Raw genomic sequence first — 22,835 nt, forward strand, 5'->3', positions numbered from 1 at the left:
AAGGTTGGACAACCATTTGTCCAGGATGGAATGAAGTTGCCTATCTCGGGCAGAGTGTTGGGCTAGATGACCTCCAAGGGGAAGAGGGCAGAGGAGAAGGGGGAGGAGGAGGAGGAGGAGGAGGAGGAGGAGGAGGAGGAGGAGGAGGAGGACTGTGGAGTAGTCCCCGGTGGTCTCTGAGCTTGATTGTTTTCTTGCAGACATCTCATTACCCGACTAGGTAGCATCATCAGGGTTGCTGACCAGTTGCAGCAATTCCGTCAAAACCCAGCCCGTGTTCTTTTCCGCCGACTTGTCTGCTTCTGCTTTCTGTAGGATGTTTGAGCTGACTTGTACGTTGCCCGTGGAGAAGGACCTGAAGATCGCCCTGTACGATTATGATCTCTTGTCCAAAGACGAGAAGATCGGGGAGACCGTTATTGACCTGGAGAACCGCTTCCTGTCCAGATATGGGGCTGGTTGTGGTCTTCCCCAGACTTACTGCGTGTGAGTACCCCTGGGACAGCCATGCAAAACCTATTCGCGGAAGCAGCAACAAGAGCTTGGCCCATCTGCTAAGGTGGAGGACCATCCTGTGGGTGGCACCTCAGACTGTTCCTGGGTTCCTGTAGCCCTCTAGATGCTGCAGCTGTGAAGCTGAGGTAACTTAGTGGTGGGACCGACTTTCCCATGGAGGACATGCCAGATCCAGCCCCATCCTATGTAGCTAAACACGATTAGGCGTGAAAACTTCAGAGAGTCTTCCGATTGTCTGGGGATGAAGTACAGTGGTCCTTCCCTTACAAGTAGTCATTTGGCGAGCGTTCAACGTTACAAAGGGCGCTGGAGAAAAGGGACTTATGACTGTTTTTCACACTTACGACCGTTGCAGCATCCCCGTGGTCACACAATCAAAATTCGGACGTTTGGCAACTGGCTCATATCTACGGACGGTTGCGGTGTCCTGGGGGTCCCCTTTTTGTGGCTTTCTGACAAGCAAAGTCAAGGGGGAAGCCAGATCCCCTTAACATCCATGATACTAACTTAACAATTGCAGTGATTCACTTAACAACTTTGGCAAGAAAGTGGGACAAAACTCACTTAACAAATGTCCCACCTAGCAACAGAAATTTTGGCCTCCATTTGGTTCTATGTTGAGGACTGCCTGTCTCAGGGCTCTTCAAACGTGGCCCTTGGATGACTTGTGGACTTCAACACCCAGAATTCCTGGCTGAGGAATTCTGAGAGTTGAAGCCCACAAGTCATCAAAGGGCAAAGTTTGAAGACCCCTGCTTGTGGACTTCAATTCCCAGAATTCCTCAGCAAGACATGCTGCCTGAGTAATTCTGGGAGTTGAAGTCCACAAGTCATAAAAGGGTCATAGTTCCCTCAAGCTGCCTGAGTAATTCTGGGAGTTGAAGTCCACAAGTCATCAAAGGGCCACGTTTGAAGACCCCTGGTCTGTATACTGCCCAGAACTGGCAGACAGTTGGACCAAGGACACGTTGAGGTTCCTCTGCTTTATTGTTCTGTCTCTCCCCTTCCAGTTCTGGACCCAACCAGTGGAGAGATCAGCGGCGTCCAACACAACTCCTCCATCACTTTTCCTTGCAACACAGCGGCAAACTTCCAGTTTACAAGACTGACCAGATCGTCTTTGGAGAGGAAGTGTACCACCTCTCGGATCTAGGTAAAAAAAACACACAGCCTCGTCTGCTTCCTTGTAGTTTCAGCTCAAGGGCCGCCCACAGCGGCCTAAGGCTGCATCTGCCTTCCCACTCCAGCAGCTGCAGAAGCAGCAACAACCTGGCCGTGTTTATTGTGCCGTGAGACAACTCGCTGCGGGACGAGAGTTACCCTAATATGGAAGACATGGTAGAACAGAACCCTTAAAGAAAGGATGCCAACGGAGGGACAAAACGAAAGGCGAAGGACAAACCATTGAAATATTTTTGAAATTATTTTAAATCATGAAATGGAATTGTTAAATTGCCCTCGGGGCGAGTTGTCCCGTGGAACGGTTGTCCTGTTGGCCGTCAGCTTCATCTCAAGGATGACAAATTCTTCCAGCTCCCTGGCAAAAGCAAGGTAAACTGTGGCCATATCTGGAACGCCGCACCCAGTTTTAGTCACCACAACGCAACAAAGGTGTTGAGACTCTAGAAAGAGGGCAGAGAAGAGCAACAAAGGTGATCAGGGGACTGGAGGCTACAACATACAAGGAACGGTTGTTGGACTTCAGGATGTCTAGTTTGATGAAGAGGAGGACGAGGGGGGACAGGATAGCAGCCTTCCAATATCGGAGGGGCTGCCCCAAAGAAGAGGGGGGTCCACCTATTCTCCAAAGCCCCTGAAGGCTGGACAAGAAGCAACGGATGGAAACCAATCAAGGAGAGAAGCAACCTAGAACTAAGGAGAAACTTCCTGACAGTGAGGACAATAAACCAGTGGAACTACCTGCCTCCAGAAGCTGTGGGTGCTCCATCCCTGGAGGTTTTTAAGAAGAGACGGGACAGAAGGGTCTGGCTGAGGAATTCTGGGAGTTGAAGTCCACAAGTCACAAAAGGGCCAAGTTGGAAGAGCCCTGATATAGACTTTAAGAGGAGTGGACTTCAACTCCCAGAATTCCTCAGCCAGCGTGCCTGGCTGAGGAATTCTGGGAGTCAAAGTCCCCAAGTCACAAAAGGGCCAAGTTTGAAGACCCCTGCTGTACAGTCTTCGGCTTGAGCAGAGGGTCAGACTAGAGGACCCTCAACGTTCCTTCCAACTCTGTTATTCTGTACCTCAAAGGTGACGGAGTCTTCCAGCTTTCCGGCACCTCTTTGGGCTCTCCCCAAAGACACCCCCTCCCCTTTGGGGTCTGGCTGGGCAGCAGAGAGCCCTGTGCTTATTGCTTCGGCCAGCAGAGAGAGACATTGTCCCACGGCTGAGCCACGGCCAGGACAGCCAAGAGGTCCCACATGGAACAGGCAAGGGAGACTGTCTCGCCGGATTCCCTATTTAAGTTCCTGCGGGCGTTTCTATTCATTTCGGATTGTTAGGTTGGATTGCTTCAGTCTTCCGTTGGGGGAGTGGGGATGTGGGCTTCCCAGAGGGCAGCCAAACTGCTGTGGTTATGAAGGTGGTTCTTCAGTCTGCAGAAGGCCCAAGAGCAAGGAGGGGGAGGGGCCTCGCTCTGCTTGCTACTCACTGTGAGGGTTTAAAATAGAATAGAGCAGGAAGGGACCTCGGAGGTCTTCTAGTCCAGCCCCCTGCTCAAGCAGGAGAACCCGTACCATCTCAGACAGGTGGTTTTCTAGCCTCTTCTTAAAAGCCTCCAGTGACGGAGTGCCCACGATTTCTGGAGGCAACTTCTGTTCCACTGGTTAACTGTCCTCCCTGTCAGGAAGTTTCTCCTTAGTTCCAGGTTGCTTCTCTCCTTGGTTTGTTCCCATGAATTGCTTCTTCTCCTGCCTTCAGGTGATTTGGAGAACACAGGGTGAAGCTTATTCAAGAACATAGAATAATTGGGTTGGAAGGGACCTTAGAGGTCTTCCAGTCCAACCCCCTGCTCAAGCTGGAGACCCCATAGCATTTCAGACAAATGGCTGTCCAGCCTCTTCTTAAAAACCTCCCGTGTTGGAGCATTCACCACTTCTGGTGGTAGGCTGTTCCACTGGTGAATTGTGCCTCACTGTCAGGAAGTTTCTGCTTAATTCCGGATTCCTTCTCTCTTTGATCCGTTTCCAACCGCTGTTTCTCGTCCCGCCCTCTGGTGCTTTGGAGAATAAGGTGACCCCCTTCCTCTTCCTCGCGGCAGCCCCTCAAATACTGGAACGCTGCTAGCGTGTCTCCCCTCCCAGTTGGGCCGCTGGGTGAAATCTCTGCTTTTTCTCTCGGATTCAGAGGAGAGCGAGCCCCCAAACCCCCACCTGGGTCCTGTGGAGGAGCGGCTCGCCTTGCACGTCCTGCAGAAGCAAGGCCTGGTCCCTGAGCACGTGGAGACGAGGCCGCTGTACAGCCCTCTCCAGCCGGACATTGAACAGGTAAAGTTGGCAGGGAGAAGCTGGGGGCCTTGGAGAAATCTTTTGGGGTCTTGGCCTTTTTTCACTCTCCAGGCTTGCCAGTCAAGTATCGGGACGATTTCTGCATCCTAGGCCATTTACGTCCCGGTGTAAAGGAGGCAACAGGCTGCTCTAAGCATGTGGATGCTGGTGGCGGAGATTCCCATTGCGGGGAGAATTTGTAAATTTATATAAATGGGTTAGAAATATTATATATATATATATATATACAGTATCTCGCGCCGTCTGGCTAGGAAGCCAGGAAGTTGCATTCAAGGACCCATCCTTTCTCGGGGACCCCCGCCAAGGGACCCCTCTTCTCTGACCCCTGGCTTCCCCTTTCATTGCAGGGCAAGCTCCAGCTTTGGGTGGACCTGTTTCCAAAATCGCTTGGGCCCCCGGGGCCCCCGTTCAATGTGTCCCCGCGGAGAGCAAAGAGGTAATGATGGCTGCCCCTCGGAAACTTTTTCCTGCCTATGCCTTTCCCCCTAGACCAGGGGTAGGCAACCTCGGCTCTTTTAGGACTCATGGACTTCAACTCCCAGAATTCCCGAGCCAGCTGAAGTCCATGAGTCCTAAAAGAGCCGAGGTTGCCTACCCCTGCCCTAGACCCGTCTTTCTCCACCTGACCCCCATCTGGGTGGTTGTTTCCAGGTTCTACTTGCGTTGCATCGTCTGGAACGCCCAAGACGTCATCCTGGATGACCTCAGCATCACCGGTCAGAAAATGAGCGACATCTACGTGAAAGGGTGGGTAGCCCAAAGCTTCACCGCGACGAGGGTCCCTTTCCTCTTCTCGCAGGTGGAGATCCTGCGTCACCCAGGTCACGGTTAGCCTAAAGGTCTTTTTCCAAAGGGCAGCTGGAATATCTTGGGGGGGGGTTTGTTTCCCCTTGAAAACCTTTTGCTTCTCCTCCAAGAAGCTGAAGCTGTCGTCCAAGAACTGAAGAAGCTTCTTGGATGAGAATGGCAATGTTGGCGCTGCGACAACGGAAAAGCTGTAGCCATTTTACCTTTTGCCTTCGTTGTTTTGTTGTTGTGGTTGTTTGGTGTTTTCAGATGGAGAAGGGGGGAGGAGGGAATGCTTGAGTTATTTCAGCTAGCCACAACCAGGGGTAGGCAACCTTGGCTCTTTTATGACTGGTGGACTTCAACTCCCAGAGTTCCTGCGCCAGCGTGGGGGAAACTTTGGCCCCTTCATGACTGGTGGACTTCGACTCCCAGAATTCCTGAGCCAGCCTGGCTCAGCTTGGAAACCTTTCCCTTTCCCCTCAGCATAGCTGGCTCAGGAATTCTGGGAGTTGAAGTCCATGTCATAAAGCGGCCTAGGCCTAGGCCAGGGGTGGGCAACCTTGGCTCTTTTATGACTGGTGGACTTCAACTCCCAGAATTCCTGAGCCAGCTTGGCTCAGCTTGGAAACCTCTCCCTTTCCCCTCAGCGTGGCTGGCTCAGGAATTCTGGGAGTTGAAGTCCACCAGTCATAAAAGCGCCAAGGTTGCCCACCCCTGGGCCCACAACAATTGCAGCTGTGTGAGAATCAAGGTCAATGCTAGAAAAAGCTTTGGTGGGCTGAAAAGTTGGGAGGACAGCCCCATTTTAGACTGATTGGTGAATGTGATTTACAACAGCCTATCGGGTGAGAATTGCAATTTGTTACTTTATATCTTGGGGAGGGAACTTTAGTCCTGGGTTCACCTATGTAAGTGCCAATACTCTGTTTCCTAAATAAAATGTTCTTTGAGGAAGATGTCTTTGCCTTGAAGTTCTTTTCATTGAAGTTCTTTCCATCTATCGGAACTGGGACAGACCAACACATTTGGGACAACTCTTTGACCAGCGGCTTTCTTCCTCTTGACTTTTGTGGCTGATGGGCTTGGTCTTCTTCTGTGGCTTGCAGGTGGCTGGTTGGTTATGAGGAGAACAAGCAGAAGACTGATGTCCACTACAGGTCTCTTGGTGGTGAAGGCAACTTCAACTGGAGGTTCATCTTCCCCTTTGATTATCTCCCTGCTGAGCAGGTCTGCTCCGTGGCGAAGAAGGTGAGCGTCCAGAAAGGCCCAAATGACCTTTGCCAGAGGTCAACAGAGGCTCCAAAGTTGCTGGGTCTGAGGCTGACGGGTCTGGGGGAAATCAGGTGCTGGGTAGCTGGAATGGTAGCTTCCCAAGCAGTTATCCGCTTGCAACTTGCTCTTTCTCCCATTTTATTTTGGCTCCCCTCCTTTTATTGTGAGATATATATATAGTCAAATAAAAAAATGTATCCTCACCCAAAGAGCAGAGCTGGATTGGAATGTTACTTCGTGATGATCACAAGTATGAAATTAGGGTCGCGATGCAAATTGCTGCACAAGTTGTTCCCTACACAACAGAAGATAATATTGGTAGCTCCTGGTTGAACTGTGGGGTCCTGGATGCTTTCTGAGCTTGGCGGTTTTCATGCAGATGTTTCATGACCCAACTAGGGAACATCATCAGTGCTAGAAAGGAGTGGGGGAAGAGGAGGAGGAAGGGGAGGGGGAGAGGAGCAAGAAGAGGAGGAGGAGGAGGAGCAGGAAGAGGAGGAGGAGGAGCAGGAAGAGGAAGAAGCAGAGGAGGACTGTGGGGTCCTTCATGCTGTCTGAGCTTGGCTGTTTTCTTGCAGACGTTTCATGACCCAACTAGGGAACAACATCAGTGCTAGAAGGGGGGGGGTTGCAGAGAGGAGGAAGAGGAGGAGGAGGAGTGTGGGATCCTTGGACCTTCCTGAACTTGGTGGTTTTCATGCAGACATTTCATGACCCAACTAGGTAACATCATCAGTGCTGATGAGAATATTTGTAGCTCAGGATTGAACTGTGGGGTCCTTGGTGCTCTCTGAGCTTGGCGGTTTTCCTACCGACATTTCATGACGCAACATCATCCATGCTGGAAAGGAGTGGGGTTCTCTCCCTCTTTATACTAGAAGAGAGCGGGGTTCGTTCTCTCCAACAGAGAGTTCGCAGTGCAACGCAGGGCCATCCAATCTAGAACTATCCAATTTCCTGAGATCGAGAACCATTAATCAGTGGGACCTCTTGCCTCCAGAAGTTGTGGAGGTTTTCAAGAAGAAATTGGACAACCATTTGTCTGCAATGGCATAAGGGCAAGGGGTTGGACTAGAAGTCCTCCAAGGTCCCTCCCAACTCTTGTTATTCTGTATTCTGTTACTTGATGGTGAAGATCACTGCAGTCTTGCTTGCAATGGGTTCTTCTCTATGTTCAAATGCAGGAACATTTCTGGAGCTTGGACAAGACAGAGAATAAAGTCCCACCCCAGCTGGTCCTTCAAATCTGGGACAACGACAAATTCTCCTTTGACGATTACCTGGGTGAGTGGTAAACCCAGGGAGGCCAATGCGACATTTCTCAGTTCCTCTCTATAAATTACATGCTTGCTTAATTGTCCTCCGCGTTCTTCCCCTTTTTCCCCACCCCCCAACGTTCCAGGCTCCATCCACTTGGACCTCAAATGCATGCCAAAACCAAGCAAGACCAGCGAAAAATGCAACTTGGATCTGCTGGAGAGCCGGGAGAGAGACGTGTCGCTTTTTGAGCAGAAGACGGTCAAAGGATGGTGGCCTTGCGTGGCCGAGCAGGAAGGCACCAAGATCATTGCGGTAAGTCTTCTGATCCTGCTTGTTCTCGGAGGGACAGTGTAGTATGGAACTTCCTGCCAGAGCAAAAGGTTGGACTAGAACAGGGGTCTTCAAACTTGGCCCTTTCATGACTTGTGGACTTCAAGTCCCAGAATTCCTCAGCCAGGCACGCTGGCTGAGGAATTCTGGGACTTGAAGTCCACAAGTCATGAAAGGGCCAAGTTTGAAGACCCCTAGACTAGAAGATGAACGATTGTCCCGTCTCTTCTAAACCTCCAGGGGTGGAGAAGGCACAACGTCTTGTGGCAACTTCTGTTCCGCTGGTTGATTGTCCTCACTGTCGGGAAGTTTCTCCTTAATTGCAGGTCGCTTCTCTCCTTGATTAGATTCCATCCATTGCTTTTTGTCCTGCCTTCGGGCGCTTTGGAGAATAAGTTGACCCCCTCCTCTTCTTTGGGGCAGCCCCTCAAATACTGGAAGGCTGCTATCAGGTCACCCCTGGTCCTTCTGATCTGGTTATTGCAGCGAGCTAATGGTGCTCTGTGGAGCTAATGGTGAGAAGGCATTGACTCATGACGTTGGATTCTTAAAACGTAGAACATAGAATAATAGGGTTGGAAGGGACCTTGGGGGTCATCTAGTCCAACCCCCTGCTGAAGCAGGAAACCCTCGGCTATTCTGCTGTTCAGTCTCTTCTTAAAACCTCCCGTGATGGAGCACCTACAACTACTGGAGGCAACTTCCATGCTACTGATTCAACGTCCTCACTGTTAGGAAGTTTCTCCTTAGTTCCAGGTTGCTTCTCTCCTGGATGAGTTTCCATCCCTTGCTTCTTGTCCTGCCTTCAGGGGCTTTGGAGAAGAGGTGGACCCTCCTGCTTTATGGAAGGCCCTCAAATATTAGAAGACTGCTATCATGTCACCCCCCTCTACTCCTTCTTTTCGTTAAACTAGACATACCCAATTCCTGCAACCGTTCTTCATATGTTTTAGCCTCCCGTCCCCTGGTCATCTCTGTTGCTCTTCTCTGGACTCTTTCCAGAGTCTCCACTGTCAAAGCAAGAACATCCGATTCCTAAGCCATGGATTGTGAGTTCGAGTCCCATCTGGGGTGCCATAATGGCATGGTTCCGACAAATGAAACTCTTCAAAGAACTTCGAGGCATTGCTTACGTCTTTTTTGATAGTGTGGTGACCAGAACTGGAGGCCGCGTTCCAAGTGTGGCCTTACCAAGGCCTCGTCAAGGGGTACTAACACTTCACCTGATCGCCATTCTTTGATTCTCGATTCTTGGCCTGATTCCTGAGTTCCAACCACACCTATTTAAAGGGAGCCAAGCCTTTCCCAACTTCTGAAGGCTCCGTAAAGCGCTGGGATTAGGCCCAACTGCTGTGGCTTGTCGCTTGCTTAACGGGGCCGAGGCTGGGAGGGTTGAAAGAATAAAAATGGCAGGCATGACTGTGTGATTGGAGAGCTGCCCTTTTCATGGGTCTCCCATGCTGCTGCTCGGGAAAGACACGTCAACAGCAAAGAAGTCTCAAGTCTGCCTCAATTATGGGTTAGGCAACCGGAGGAGAGCAACTTGAGAAGCTTGATTTCAGTTCCAGGAGGTCTCTGGGTCCTGCTTGGATTGTGGTCTCCTGCCAGCAGACGTGAGGTCTAGAACTGGATGACTTTTCCTGCATAATCTAGAAGGCAAGTGGCAGGACACTCCCCCCCCCAATTCTGCTCTCGTTCAGACTTGCAAAAAAGGCACTGAGATTTTCTAGGCACCTTCATTCTGGAGAAACTTTGAGGTCTCCAGAAGGCAGGAATGAGATGTCTATGGAGAAGACGCTCTCATGTCCATGTGGTCCAAAAGGTGCCTACAAAGCAATAAAGGTAAAGGTAAAGGTTCCCCCACACATGCGTGCTAGTCGTTTCCGACTCTAGGGGCCGGTGCTCATCTCCGTTTCAAAGCCGAAGAGCCAGCGCTTGTCCGAGGACGTCTCCGTGGTATCGTGGCCGGCATGACTAGACGCCAAAGGCGCACGGAACGCTGTTACCTTCCCACCGTAGCGGTCCCTATTTTTCTACTTGCATTTTTTACGTGCTTTCGAACTGCTAGGTTGGCAGAAGCTGGGATGAGTAACAGGCGCTCACTCTGTTACGCGGCACTCGGGATTCGACCCGCCAAACCGCCGACCTTCTGATCGACAAGCTCAGCGTCCCAACCCACTGAGCCACTGCGCCCCTACAAAGCAATAAGGGAAGTCTTTCTTGTTAGCAAGCCCCCGTTCTCCTTCGCTGCGTCAGGAAGACATGGAGCATTGAGATCAAAACTTAAATTGTAATAACCTGCAACATGTTGGTCTACTTAGAATGGGGGGGGGGGTCTTCAAACTTGATGACTCCTGGACTTCAACTCCCAGAATTCCTCAGCCAGGCAACATCAGTTTGAAGACTACAGAACGTAGAACATCACAGCGGGAAGGGACCTTGGAGGTCTTCTAGTCCAACCCCCCTGCTCGAGCAGGAGATCCTATACCATTTCACAAAAAGTGGTTGTCTGGTCTCTTCTTAAAAGTCTCCTTGAAATGCCAGGAATTGGATCTTCTGCATGCAAATGAAGTGACCTGCCGTAGCTTCTACTCCGCAACCGATCGATCCTTCCATCTCTGGGTCCTCAGATGCGGCCTCACCTCAGCTCACCTCCCTCTTTCTCTCTCTTTCTGCAGGGCAAGTTGGAGATGACACTGGAGATCATCAATGAACAAGAGCACGAAGAACGGCCAGCTGGGCTGGGCCGGGATGAGCCCAACATGAACCCCAAGCTAGAAGACCCAAAGTAAGAGGCACCAAGAGAGGCAGTGGGGTGGTTCGGCTCAATATCTCCTGTCTTTGGAGGCCGCTGGAGAGAATGAGAAGAATTTGAAGGGAAAATCTGTGAAGCAACTGCGGTTGTCTCTCACGTATAGCCATGCTGGGGGAAGAGGAGAAAATTGAGAAAGACAGGGAGGCATGACAATAATATCACAGACTCTACAGCACGGGTGTCCAACCTTGCCGCCCCTAAGACTTCTGGACTTCAACGCCCAGAATTCCCCAGCCAACAAAGCTGGCTGAGGAGTTCTGGGAGTCGAAGTCCAGAGGTCTTAAAGTTGCCAGGGTTGGAGACCCTCAGGTGTTCTTGACTTAGCCCAGTTTCTTTTCCACCAGAAAATGGAGACAAGGAAGGGCACCCTGCTTGGCGCCCTGGCCATAACTGCCCATCCTGGCCCCTGTGATGGGTTTGCGGGCCTTATGTCAGGTGATCTTGATGTCCTCCACCCACTTAGATGTTCTTCGTTGCAGGCGGCCTGAGACCTCCTTCCTGTGGTTCACCTCCCCCTACAAGACCTTGAAGTACATCTTGTGGAGAAGGTTCAAGTGGGTCTTCCTCATCTTCCTCCTTGTTTTCATCGTGTTCCTCTTCCTGGGCATCTTCATCTATGCCTTCCCGGTAAGATCTTCAATCTTCATCCCTTCTTCTCTCGTTCTTCCATTTCTTCCTCCCTTTTCCCTCTTTTCTTTCCTCCTCATCCTCGGCTACCTTCATCATCTCCTTAACTCCGTCCCCTTCTGTGCCTTAGGCCTTGCGAGCAGCTCCTGGTGACCCCAGGGGAAGCTTCTTAAAATCCTGCTTGCCCAACGCAGCACACTCGGGCGGGGAAGGTTTTCCTTCAGTCCAAAACGTTAGGCAGAAAATGGTTGAAGAAACATTTAATTCATTTATGTTGATTGGAAAAGATTGCTGCTCGGGGCCTTTACTTGTGTGAGAGTAGATGAGCTTCACGTATCCCTTCTAAAGCTTTGTGGCTGTAATCAATGGAATGGAATGGAATGGAATGGAATGGAATGGAATGGAATGGAACGGAATAGAACAGAACAGAACAGAACAGAACAGAATAGAATAGAATAGAATAGAATAGAATAGAATAGAATAGAATAGAATAGAATAGAATAGAATAGAATAGAATAGAATAGGAATAAGAATAGAATAGAATAGAATAGAATAACGGAATAGAATAGAATAGAATAGAATAGAATAGAATAGAATAGAATAGAATAGAATAACGGAATAGAATAGAATAGAATAGAATAGAATAGAATAGAATAGAATAGAATAGAATAGAATAGAATAGGAATAAGAATAGAATAGAATAGAATAGAATAGAATAGAATAGAATAGAATAGAATAGAATAGAATAGAATAGAATAGAATAGAATAGAATAGAATAACGGAATAGAATAGAATAGAATAGAATAGAATAGAATAGAATAGAATAGAATAGAATAGAATAGAATAGAATAGAATAGAATAACGGAATAGAATAGAATAGAATAGAATAGAATAGAATAGAATAGAATAGAATAGAATAGAATAGAATAACGGAATAGAATAGAATAGAATAGAATAGAATAGAATAGAATAGAATAGGAATAAGAATAGAATAGAATAGAATAGAATAGAATAGAATAGAATAGAATAGAATAGAATAGAATAGAATAGAATAGAATAGGAATAAGAATAGAATAGAATAGAATAGAATAGAATAGAATAGAATAGAATAGAATAGAATAGAATAGAATAGAATAGAATAGAATAGAATAGAATAACGGAATAGAATAGAATAGAATAGAATAGAATAGAATAGAATAGAATAGAATAGAATAGAATAGAATAGAATAGAATAGAATAGAATAGAATAGAATAGAATAACGGAATAGAATAGAATAGAATAGAATAGAATAGAATAGAATAGAATAGAATAGAATAACGGAATAGAATAGAATAGAATAGAATAGAATAGAATAGAATAGAATAGAATAGGAATAAGAATAGAATAGAATAGAATAGAATAGAATAGAATAGAATAGAATAGAATAGAATAGAATAGAATAGAATAGAATAGAATAGAATAACGGAATAGAATAGAATAGAATAGAATAGAATAGAATAGAATAGAATAGAATAGAATAGAATAACGGAATAGAATAGAATAGAATAGAATAGAATAGAATAGAATAGAATAGAATAGAATAGAATAGAATAAGGAATAGAATAGAATAGAATAGAATAGAATAGAATAGAATAGAATAGAATAGAATAGAATAGAATAAGGAATAGAATAGAATAGAATAGAATAGAATAGAATAGAATAGAATAGAATAGAATAGAATAGAATAGAATAGAATAGAATAGAATAGAATAGAATAGAATAACGGAATAGAATAGAATAGAATAGAATAGAATAGAATAGAATAGAATAGAATAGAATAACGGAATAGAATAGAATAGAATAGAATAGAATAGAATAGAATAGAATAGAATAGAATAGAATAGAATAAGGAATAGAATAGAATAGAATAGAATAGAATAGAATAGAATAGAATAGAATAGAATAGAATAGAATAGAATAGAATAACGGAATAGAATAGAATAGAATAGAATAGAATAGAATAGAATAGAATAGAATAGAATAGAATAACGGAATAGAATAGAATAGAATAGAATAGAATAGAATAGAATAGAATAGAATAGAATAGAATAGAATAAGGAATAGAATAGAATAGAATAGAATAGAATAGAATAGAATAGAATAGAATAGAATAGAATAGAATAGAATAAGGAATAGAATAGAATAGAATAGAATAGAATAGAATAGAATAGAATAGAATAGAATAGAATAGAATAGAATAGAATAGAATAGAATAGAATAGAATAGAATAACGGAATAGAATAGAATAGAATAGAATAGAATAGAATAGAATAGAGGGCCGTGGCAGAGTCATGGAGCCCCTTCTCGGTCCCCTCTCCCCATTTTCTGAAGCCGAGGCCCCCAGCCAGGCTCGTCCCGGCCCCCCTGCTCAGGAGGGCTGGCTGTTCAGAGCCCCTCAAATGATGGGGAGGGGCTCGGGGCTCGGCCTGGAGTTTGGGATGGATGGAAATCCCATCTATGAAAAGTTTGGGCAGCCTCCCCCCCCTCCTTCCCCCCCCCCCACCGCTCCTGGAAAGCCACTGAGGCTTGTCCTGGAATTTCTCTTCTTTGGAAGAGGCCTTCCCTTCCCTCCCCAGATTCTGAGGTTGCCGACTTGAACGTCTCACCCTGAATCTGGGTCTTCCCGCTGTTCTGTTCCGCATTACTCTTTGGCAACCCCACAGGTGGGGGGGGTGGGCGGACAGGGGAGGGGGCAGGGGGAGGGAGGGGCGTGGTGGCGAAGGGGAGCCAGGGCGCCTCTGAAGCCAGGGATGCCCCGGAACGCAGCTGGGACGACGACTGGTGGGTCCATCTCCGAACGATTGGGTTCCAGTATCTGAGGGGCTGCCCCAAAGAAAAGGGGGGAGGGGTCCGCCGAGTCCCCCAAGCCCCTGAAGAAGGCGGGAGAAGAAGCGACGGACGGACACTAAGCAGGGAGACAAGCAACCTGGAACTCAGGAGGAATTTCCTGAGAGTGGGAATGATTAACCAGTGGAACTACTTGCCTCCAGAATTTGCAGGTGCTCGATCAAAAAAGAGACTGGGCTGCCGTTTGAGCAGGATGGGATGGGGTCTCCTGCCTGGGTGGGGGATGGGGGGGGCTTGGACCCGAAGATCTCCAGGGTCCCTTCCGAGTCTCCTATTCTGCCCAGGAGTTGTGGGTGCTCCATCACTGGAGGCTTTTAAGAAGAGATTGGAGAAAGCCACCCATTGGCCCAATCAGGCTATTTAATGCAAGCCCCCCCCAAAAAAAATAACCTGAGGGGGGGTCTTTCCTCTGACTAACGATGCTCCGTCGCTCGCTGGGTTGGGTGATTAAACCCCCTTTGATCTCCACCCTTCCACTCAGTACGGCCGCAACGGAGACCAAAATTTCCTTTGCTAAGCGAGACAACAACAACAATAAGAATAATAAGAGGTTGGAAGGGACCTTGGAGGTCATTTAGCCCAACCCCCTGCTCAGGCAGGAAACCCTGTAATGTTTCAGACCAATGGCTGTCCTGTCTCTTCTTGAGAACCTCCAGGGATGGAGCAGGTAGTTTAATTCCTGGCTGAGGAATTCCGGGAGTTGAAGTCCACAAGTCATCCAAGGGCCAAGTTGGAAGACCCCTGATATAGTAGACTTTCAGAGGAGTGGACTTCAACTCCCAGAATTCTTCAGCCAGCGTGCCTGGCTGAGGAATTCTGGGAGCTGAAGTCCACAAGTCATCCAAGGGCCAAGTTGGAAGACCCCTGGTTTAGCCTTTGTAACTCTGGAGGTCACCAGGGACAAGGGATCCGGGACATGTAGATAGAATCCAGATCAGGTGAAGTGTTAGTGCCCCTTTAGAAGGCCCTGCTAAGGCCACACTTGGAATCCTGCATCCAGTTTTGGTCGCTGTGATATAAAAAAGATGTTGAGACTCTGGAAAGAGTGCAGAGAAGAGCAACAAAGATGATGAAGAGTCTGGAGACCAAACCATACGAAGAACGGTTGCAGGAATTGGGTAGGTCTAGTTCAGAGGTAGGCAACCTTGGCTCTTTTAGGATTCGTGGACTTCAACTCCCAGAATTCCACGAGTCATAAAAGAGCCGAGGTTGCCCACCCCTGGTCTAGTTTAATGAAGAGAAGGACTAGGGGTGACAGGATAGCAGTCTTCCAATATCTCGGGGGCAGCAGATAAAAAAGAGGGGGTCAGCCTACTCTCCAGAGCACCTGAAGGCAGGAGAAGAAGCAATGGCGTTTGGACTAGGAAGACTCCGCGGTCTCTTCCATCTCTCGTACTCTGTTAGATGATACTCAGCTATACAGGATGAATCTCCGGGGATGTTTGTGAGATAGCCTCATAATTCCCAACGGCTGTGAGGATCCGGGTGGTGAGGACCAACCCCTAGTTAAGCCATGCTAATACACGCAGTGGCTGTGGACATAGAAACCTCCTGACCCCGTGAAGACGTGTCCTTCTTGCTTCTGGATGGGTCCTCGTCCTCCCACGGTGAACGGCTTGTAATCTGCCTTCGCAGCACCTGCTGGAGGATCAGGGGGCCACTGTGGGCAGAGCCACCTTTTCACGGCTCCGTCTGGTGGGCCAGTGGCCTTCCCTTTTCCTTCACGCCTCGCTAGCCTCTCACTTGAGCCATCGCAATGCGCCTTCTGCAGAGGGCGGCGGTACTCATAAACACCGAACATTTGGGAGTTCAAGAGCTGCAGTGGTCCCAACATATAGCTTGGGCGCAGCTCAAGGTGCTGGTGGTCCCCTGCGAAGTTTTTTTGCAGGACTTATAAGAAAAAAGCCACAGATCTCCGCAGGAGCCCATTTCTGGTGGAGCTGGCCCTTAGTAGAAGAAGCTTGACCCCACCACAGCTCCCCGTTCTGATTGGTGTGGCTTGGCCTTGACTTGGCTCTTCTCTCCTCTCTGCAGAACTACGCTGCCATGAAATTGGTGAAACCCTTCAGCTGAAGCCACCCTGTCTCCTGGAGCTGGGCAGGAGAGCAAGATTGCAGGAGAACCCACCCTTCCCCTCGCACAGCTGCGTGGCGGGAAGGAGCGCCGATGCTGCCTTGTAGAAACCGCACTCCGGAGCTGAACCCCAGATCTTAAAACTGCCCCTTCCCCAGTTTGTCCCTAGTGCTGCTCAGGTGACCTGGATGGACTGGACGTACCCAAGCTGCCTGACCACGATCTCCTCTTCTGGAGAGGAAGCCCGTCCTGGCGATGCTTGAATGGGACTACCACGGCCTACAAGGTGCCTTCTGGAAGACCTCTTAGGAAAGGGAAAGGGTGGCACAGAGAGGGAGAAGACCAGGGCATCCAGCAAGGGGTCAACCGTTCAAGACGGTGGTCATCACCGCACAGTCCAAGCCTGGAGACTTTTCTACGTTACAGGCTTGTTTCGATGCCTTGGACCCTGGGTTGCTCGAGCAGAATTCCCTTCCCGACGTTTGGACTATTATACAATTCCCATCAAAATGGGGATGAGGCCCAGCACAGCTGTAAAGGGGGAGGGGTGTGTGTCACTCTTTCTAAAGCACCTTCTTTGCCATGCCCAGCGCAGGACACACACACACACACACACACACAGACAGACCCCATCTTTATGTCCCATTTCGTTAGCCCCGGTTGGTAAATGCGGACCTGACTTCTGCAGGACAAAAGATCTGCAGACACGCCGACGCACCCCAGTGTTGGGTGCGCAATTTTGCCTGGTGGAGGACTTTTAGACTTTTTTTGGGGGGGGGTGCAAATTGTGTGCACGTAAAATGGGAGATGGTTTTACTTCAGGGGTCTTCCAACTTGGCCCTTTGATGACTTGTGGACTTCAACTCCCGGAATTCCTCAGCCAGGCACGCTAGCTGAGGAATTCTGGGAGTTGAAGTCCACTCCTCTTAAAGCCTATATCAGGGGTCTTCCAACTTGGCCCTTGGATGACTCGTGGACTTCAACTCCCAGAATTCCTCAGCCAGGCACGCTGGCTGAGGAATTCTGGGAGTTGAAGTCCACTCCTCTTAAAGTCTACTATATAGAGGTCTTCCAACTTGGCCCTTTGATGACTTGTGGACTTCAACTCCCAGAATTCCTCAGCCAGGCACGCTGGCTGAGGAATTCTGGGAGTTGAAGTCCACGAGTCATCAAAGGGCCAAGTTGGAAGACTCCCGGTCTATTTGCACACATCCGGGATGCCTTTTTTTTCTAAGTCTTGTTGCTTGAGACTCCATCCTCCTCGGTGTTCAATGGACATCACGAGGACCCCCCAAAAATGCCCGGGCAGTTTCCCGTCCTTCAGGTCACTTATGACTGGACTGTAGATGCTGAGATAAATTGGAAGCTTTTAATTTTGTTTTTTGAAGGAAGGTAAAGAGCAAACATCCTCTTTCCAGACTGGAGGCTCAGGGTGGAGAGACTTCAAAGCAAGACAGCAGTATAGTGATTTGAGGCTTTCCGGAAATGTCCTTCAGTTTCCCGAGAAGGTCACCACCCCGGGCCATTTCGTCCGCAAACGTCCATCACGGGGGATCATCCTCCAAAATGGTAATGATGGCTTCATATCAAGACAGGCAGTCCTTGACATACAACTGTTCACTTACGATAGTTGCTAAGCGAGTCACTGCATATGGTCATAAGTCCAAATCCATGGTCATTTTTTTTTGCTTGAAAGGGCAGAAAGGCCATGGGACAGTGCAAATGGCTTCGAAATACGCGCCGGTTGTGCCCAAAATGCAATTGTGTGCAACCACAGGCAGTGGTTCAGCCGTTGTAACTTTGAGGACAGGTCATTAAGTAACCTTTTTTAAAAAAGATATTTTATTAATTATCCAATTTTGCATTTGAGTGTTTAAAAAGCAACGTGATGACTGGGTCAATCAATAGTTACGCAACAAAATCTTTAGTGCAAAATCTCAGCTTACAACATCAGATATTTCTTCTCTTTTTTCCCTTTAACATTTGCTGTCTCGTATTCAGGTTAGCACAGTTTAAATCAGCTCATTAAAAACATCATCATTACATTTATCAATATTTTTTAGCTTATACTTATCTTAATTACATTCAATCTTCATAAACAATCCATATCCTGTTAATGATTTTTACCCGATTTTTAATTTCTCATCAATATTCCAATTTAACCTTTAATATTTATAATTAAGTGACATATTTTTGAGTCCACTGTAACTTCAGATTAGATTAGATTATATTAGATTAGATTAGATAATCTTTATTGTCATTTTTTTTCCTGTGGGCACAACGGCACACATTAAAAAATGAAATTTTGTCGCTTGCTCTCGAGCATACACATAACACATATGCATATGTACATATATTCTCATAATTCTCATAATAGTAAAGTTGGAAGGGACCTTGGAGGTCATCTAGTCCAACACCCTGCTCAGGCAGGAAACCCTATACCATTTCAGACAAATGGCTGTCCAGTCTCTTCTTAAAAACCTCCAGTGTTGGAGCATTCACCGCTTCTGGAGGCAGGCGGTTCCGCTGGTTAATTGTTCTCACTGTCAGGAAGTTTCTCCTTAGTTCTAGGTTGCTTCTCTCCTTGCTCAGTTTCCATCCATTGCTTGCCTTCAGGGGCTTTGGAGAAGAGCTTGACTCCCTCTTCTTTGGGGCAGCCCCTGAGATACTGGAAGACTGCTATCCTGTCCCCCCTCGCCTTTCTCTTCATTAAACTACACATCCCCAATTCCAGCAACCGTTCCCTATATCTTTTAGCCTCCAGTCCCCTAATCATCTTTGTTGCTCTTCTCTACACTCTTTCTAGAGTCTCAACATCTTTTTTACATCGTGGTGACCTACCTAACACAACATAAATGGTTGTAAGTCAAGGGGTGCCTGTATCCTTCCCATTAGGTTAAGGATGTCCATGTCCTAATTTGCGAACACATGCAAATTTAAGAAAAGGTGTCATGACTTTCAACACTTTACCTCAGCCGACTGGTGTCCTGCTTTTGCTGGACCAGCTGCCTCTGGTGCCAGGCAAGCTGGCACACATACACACACACACATACACACACACCCAGGGCTCATGGACGGGCCAGCCTAATTTTCTCCATCCTGATCTGGGCCCAGACAAGCCACCGTTGCTGCTGCTAAAGAGGCCGGGCTGAGCAACTGTGTTTTGCTTCCTGGACTCCGACTATATCGGACCCCGCTCTCGAAACAAATCTTCTCCTGGGTTCAGAGAAAAACCCTTCCGGGTCTTTGCAGATTCATCCAGGGATGCCCTGCACCGCTCTCCTTGCCGCAGAAGGGAGGACTCGCCACCAGCCAACTCACCACAGGACGACTCGCCCTGGGACAAGTTAACCATCCCATTGAATTCTTTAAAATAAATTATGAAAGAAACATATTTTAATTTTTGCCATTCCCATTTCATTCCTCGCATAGCTTAAACCTGGAATTAGTTTATTGTCAGTTTAAAGCAGGGGTCTTCCAACTTGGCCCTTAGGTGACTTGTGGACTTCAACTCCCAGAATTCCTCATCCAGGCACGCATTGAAGACCACAAGTCATAAAAGGGCTGAGTCTGAAGACCCCGATATAGACTTTAAGAGGAGTGGACTTCAACTCCCAGAGTTCTTCAGCCAGCGTGCCTGGCCGAGGAATTCTGGGAGTTGAAGTCCACAAGTCATCAAAGGGCCAACTTTGAAGAGCCCTGCTTTAAACGTACATTAATTGGCATACATTCAAATGAAATTTTGTCACGTACAGCTCTAGGAGCGTCACCACTACATAGTACGCACTACATAAATGTGACCAAAAAATAAAATGAAATTGCATTTACCCACGTACCCACATACGTTCTGTGACACCAGAGAAACAACAACGTCTAATTTGGATGCATTCCGTCCCTCCTTTTCATGATTCTATTCCATCGTTTCTTCCACATTAGTGTAACTCCTGCCCTGCAGCCAGGTCTGCCCTGGGCAAGTTATCCTGTGGCGAGTTGGCCGGGGGGCGAACAGGCCACCTAAGACACAAAACAGAAGCCAGATCAGACAATCCGCTCGTGAGTTGTTCGGCCTCCGGGTCTCTTTGCCAGCGTGTTTCCCTTCTCACCTGTATCTGCCTTCAAAGCCATGTTCCCATTTTTGCACTACAGTTACTCAAGAGATGCTATTAAATCCGGATGCTGGCAACGCTTGGTGGTGCAGAGGCTGAATCGGGAGTGGGGGTCAGGTGGGGAGGAGAAGAGGGGGTGGGGTGTCTGGATGTGCAATCATGTTCCAGGCATCTGATTCCACTTAGGAGAAGAGCCAGCCAAGATCTGGCTGGTTTGATCGGTCTCCTTAGCACGGAGCAAAGCCGTGGACGTGTCCCGGGTGGGTGCACATTTGTGGCCTCCCCCTCCCTGTTTTTTCCCCTCCCTCCAGGCCAAAGAAAGTCACTCCTGGCGTGGAAATACGCAGACCTGTTCCTGTAAGCCAGGAGTCCCCAACCCTGGCAACTTTAAGACCTGTGGACTTCAACTCCCAGAATTCCCCAGTCAGCAGGGGGAATTCTGGGAGTTGAAGTCCACAGGTCTTAAAGTTGCCAAGGTTGGGGACCTCTGCTCTAGGGGAGAAAACTGTGGCTGAATTTGGATGTTCTGCTTCAGATTTGGGGATGGTTTTAGAATAAGGGAGAATTTGGGGCTGGGGGTGGACGGGTGGCGTTCCTACTCTACTTTTGACCTGAATTTCATTTTTATTTCTACGGAGTGAAAGCTCTTGCCGGTTAAAGAAAGGTAGTAAGAGTAGAACTCGGGGCACGGATAATTCAAACCACATGGCATTTCTGCTGCTACTTTGGATGAACTATTGCAGCAAAGAAGCTTTATAGACAACCCAAGCAATCCAATCCTCTTCGGTGTCGGCTTGTGATGGATGCTTCTCCCTCTCTGGCCCAGAGGGGGGCCCTGAGGCTATAAAGGTGGGGGTCGGGGGGGGGGTCTCGCCACCATTCCCCCCCCCCCCCGGCCCTAGCAAGGAAGCCGTCTGCATTGGCTTTCCTGGGCTGCTCCTTCCATTTCCGCTCTACTCCACAACTGGGGCATTCCTACACCGTGGAGGTTCACCTGTTTAGAGTGTTAGCTCAGGTGGAGGGAGGGAGGGAGAGGAAAGAAAGAAAGAAAGAAAGAAAGAAAGAAAGAAAGAAAGAAAGAAAGAAAGAAAGGAAAGAGGAAGAAAGAAAAAAGGAAAGAAAGAAAAAAGGAAAAGAAAGGAAAAAAGGAAGGAAAAAAGAAAGAAAGTAAAAAGAAAAAAGGAAAGAGAAAGAAGAAAAGGAAAGAAGGAAGGAAGAAAAAAAGCAAAAAAGGAAAAAAAGGAAAGAGAGAAAAAAGGAAAGAGAGAAAAAAGGAAAAAGGGAAGGGAAAAAGGAAGGAAAAAAAGAGTGAAAAAAGGAAAGAGAAAGAAAGAAGAAAAGGAAAGAAGGAAGGAAGAAAAAGAGCAAAAAAGGAAAGAAGGAAGAAAAGAAACAGAAAGAAAGAAAAAAGGAAAGAAAGAAAGAAGAAAAAAGGAAAGAAAGGAAGGAAGGAAGAAAAAAGGAAAACAAGGAAAAAAGAGAAGAAAAAGAAAAGGAACGAAAGAAAGAAAGAAAAGAAAGAAAGAAAGAAAGAAAGAAAGAAAGAAAGAAAGAAAGAAAGAAAGAAAGAAAGAAAGAAAGAGGAAGGTAGAAAGAGAGAAAGGGAGGAAGGAAGGAAGAAAAAAGAAAGAAAGAAAGAAAGAAAGAAAGAAAGAAAGAAAGAAAGGAAGAAAGGAAGGAAGGAAGGAAGGAAGGAAGGAAGGAAGGAAGGAAGGAAGGAAATAGAGGAAGGAAAGAAATCAAGAAATACAGGCCCAGACGACACTCTGTTTGATGGGCGATACGTAAAAGAAACACAATAAAACATATATTTTTTAAAAAAACGAAAGAAATCGAGGAAGTCCGGTTGCCTTTTGGGACAGCCTTGACCGGGACGAGGGACCGTCTCCCACCTAGACGACCTCCGTAGTGGGGCTGCTGTTCCTGTCGAGCCTCCCTTTCGGATCTCCCACATGTTCCACGCCTTCCGCCCAGGTAAAGGGACCACGAGGAGACCATTTCCACATTCACTTTATCACTTCAGCTTTTCGTGCCTCCGTCTTGCCGCTCCTTCCTTTACGGTGTTGGAAAGCCAACCGGGATCGCTTGGGAGAGCGACGGGCGGCCTACAAATTGAATCATTCGGCAAGCACAGCTCAGCCTCAACTTATGGCAGTCCGTTGAGTGACCGTTCAAAGTGAACAACGGCACTGAAAAGTAGTGACTCAGGACCGTTTTTCACACTTGCGACCGTCGCGGCATCCCCGGGGGTCACGTGATCGAAATTCAGCCGCTTGACGACCGACTCGTATTTACGACCGTTGCCGTGTCCCCTTTTGCGACCTGCTGACAATCAAAGTCACTTAAAAACCAGCTGACCGGCTTACGGCAACTGCAGGGATTCGCTTGGCGATTGTGGCCCGGAAACGCGGCCAAACTCACTTAACGACTGTTAATTCTCGACCTCAGTCGTGGTCGTAAGTCCAGGACTATCTGCAAAGTTGGGCACGGAATGTTTTCAGGTGGGTTTTGATTCTAGTTATTTACTTACCCAATGTGGGTGTCTATAAACAGCTTTTCCTATTAACAGCTTCCTTCGTTCGGAACCCCGGGTTCACTCTGGTGCCTGATGTCGGCTAGCAGAACGCCTTACATTAGGGCAAGACACACAC

The 22,835-nt window shown here is 47.7% G+C and overlaps 1 protein-coding gene across 1 annotated transcript in view; it reads left to right on the plus strand.

Moving 5' to 3' along the window:
• Positions 1 to 17,009, plus strand: part of DYSF (dysferlin) — a 113,365-nt gene extending 96,356 nt beyond the window's left edge. The window contains exons 43-53 of the mRNA XM_083368049.1: positions 316 to 486; positions 1,527 to 1,669; positions 3,865 to 4,004; positions 4,373 to 4,461; positions 4,677 to 4,772; positions 5,921 to 6,062; positions 7,271 to 7,370; positions 7,489 to 7,658; positions 10,355 to 10,464; positions 10,971 to 11,118; positions 16,040 to 17,009. Of these exons, the coding sequence (XP_083224175.1) occupies positions 316 to 486; positions 1,527 to 1,669; positions 3,865 to 4,004; positions 4,373 to 4,461; positions 4,677 to 4,772; positions 5,921 to 6,062; positions 7,271 to 7,370; positions 7,489 to 7,658; positions 10,355 to 10,464; positions 10,971 to 11,118; positions 16,040 to 16,078 (1,348 nt within the window). The 3' untranslated portion in view covers positions 16,079 to 17,009. The remainder of the gene's footprint in view (positions 1 to 315; positions 487 to 1,526; positions 1,670 to 3,864; positions 4,005 to 4,372; positions 4,462 to 4,676; positions 4,773 to 5,920; positions 6,063 to 7,270; positions 7,371 to 7,488; positions 7,659 to 10,354; positions 10,465 to 10,970; positions 11,119 to 16,039) is intronic.
• The last annotated feature ends 5,826 nt before the right edge of the window (positions 17,010 to 22,835 follow it).

The sequence above is a fragment of the Vipera ursinii genome (genome assembly GCF_947247035.1).
Source record: "Vipera ursinii genome assembly, chromosome: 7".
NCBI classification, from domain to species: Eukaryota; Metazoa; Chordata; class Lepidosauria; order Squamata; family Viperidae; genus Vipera; species Vipera ursinii.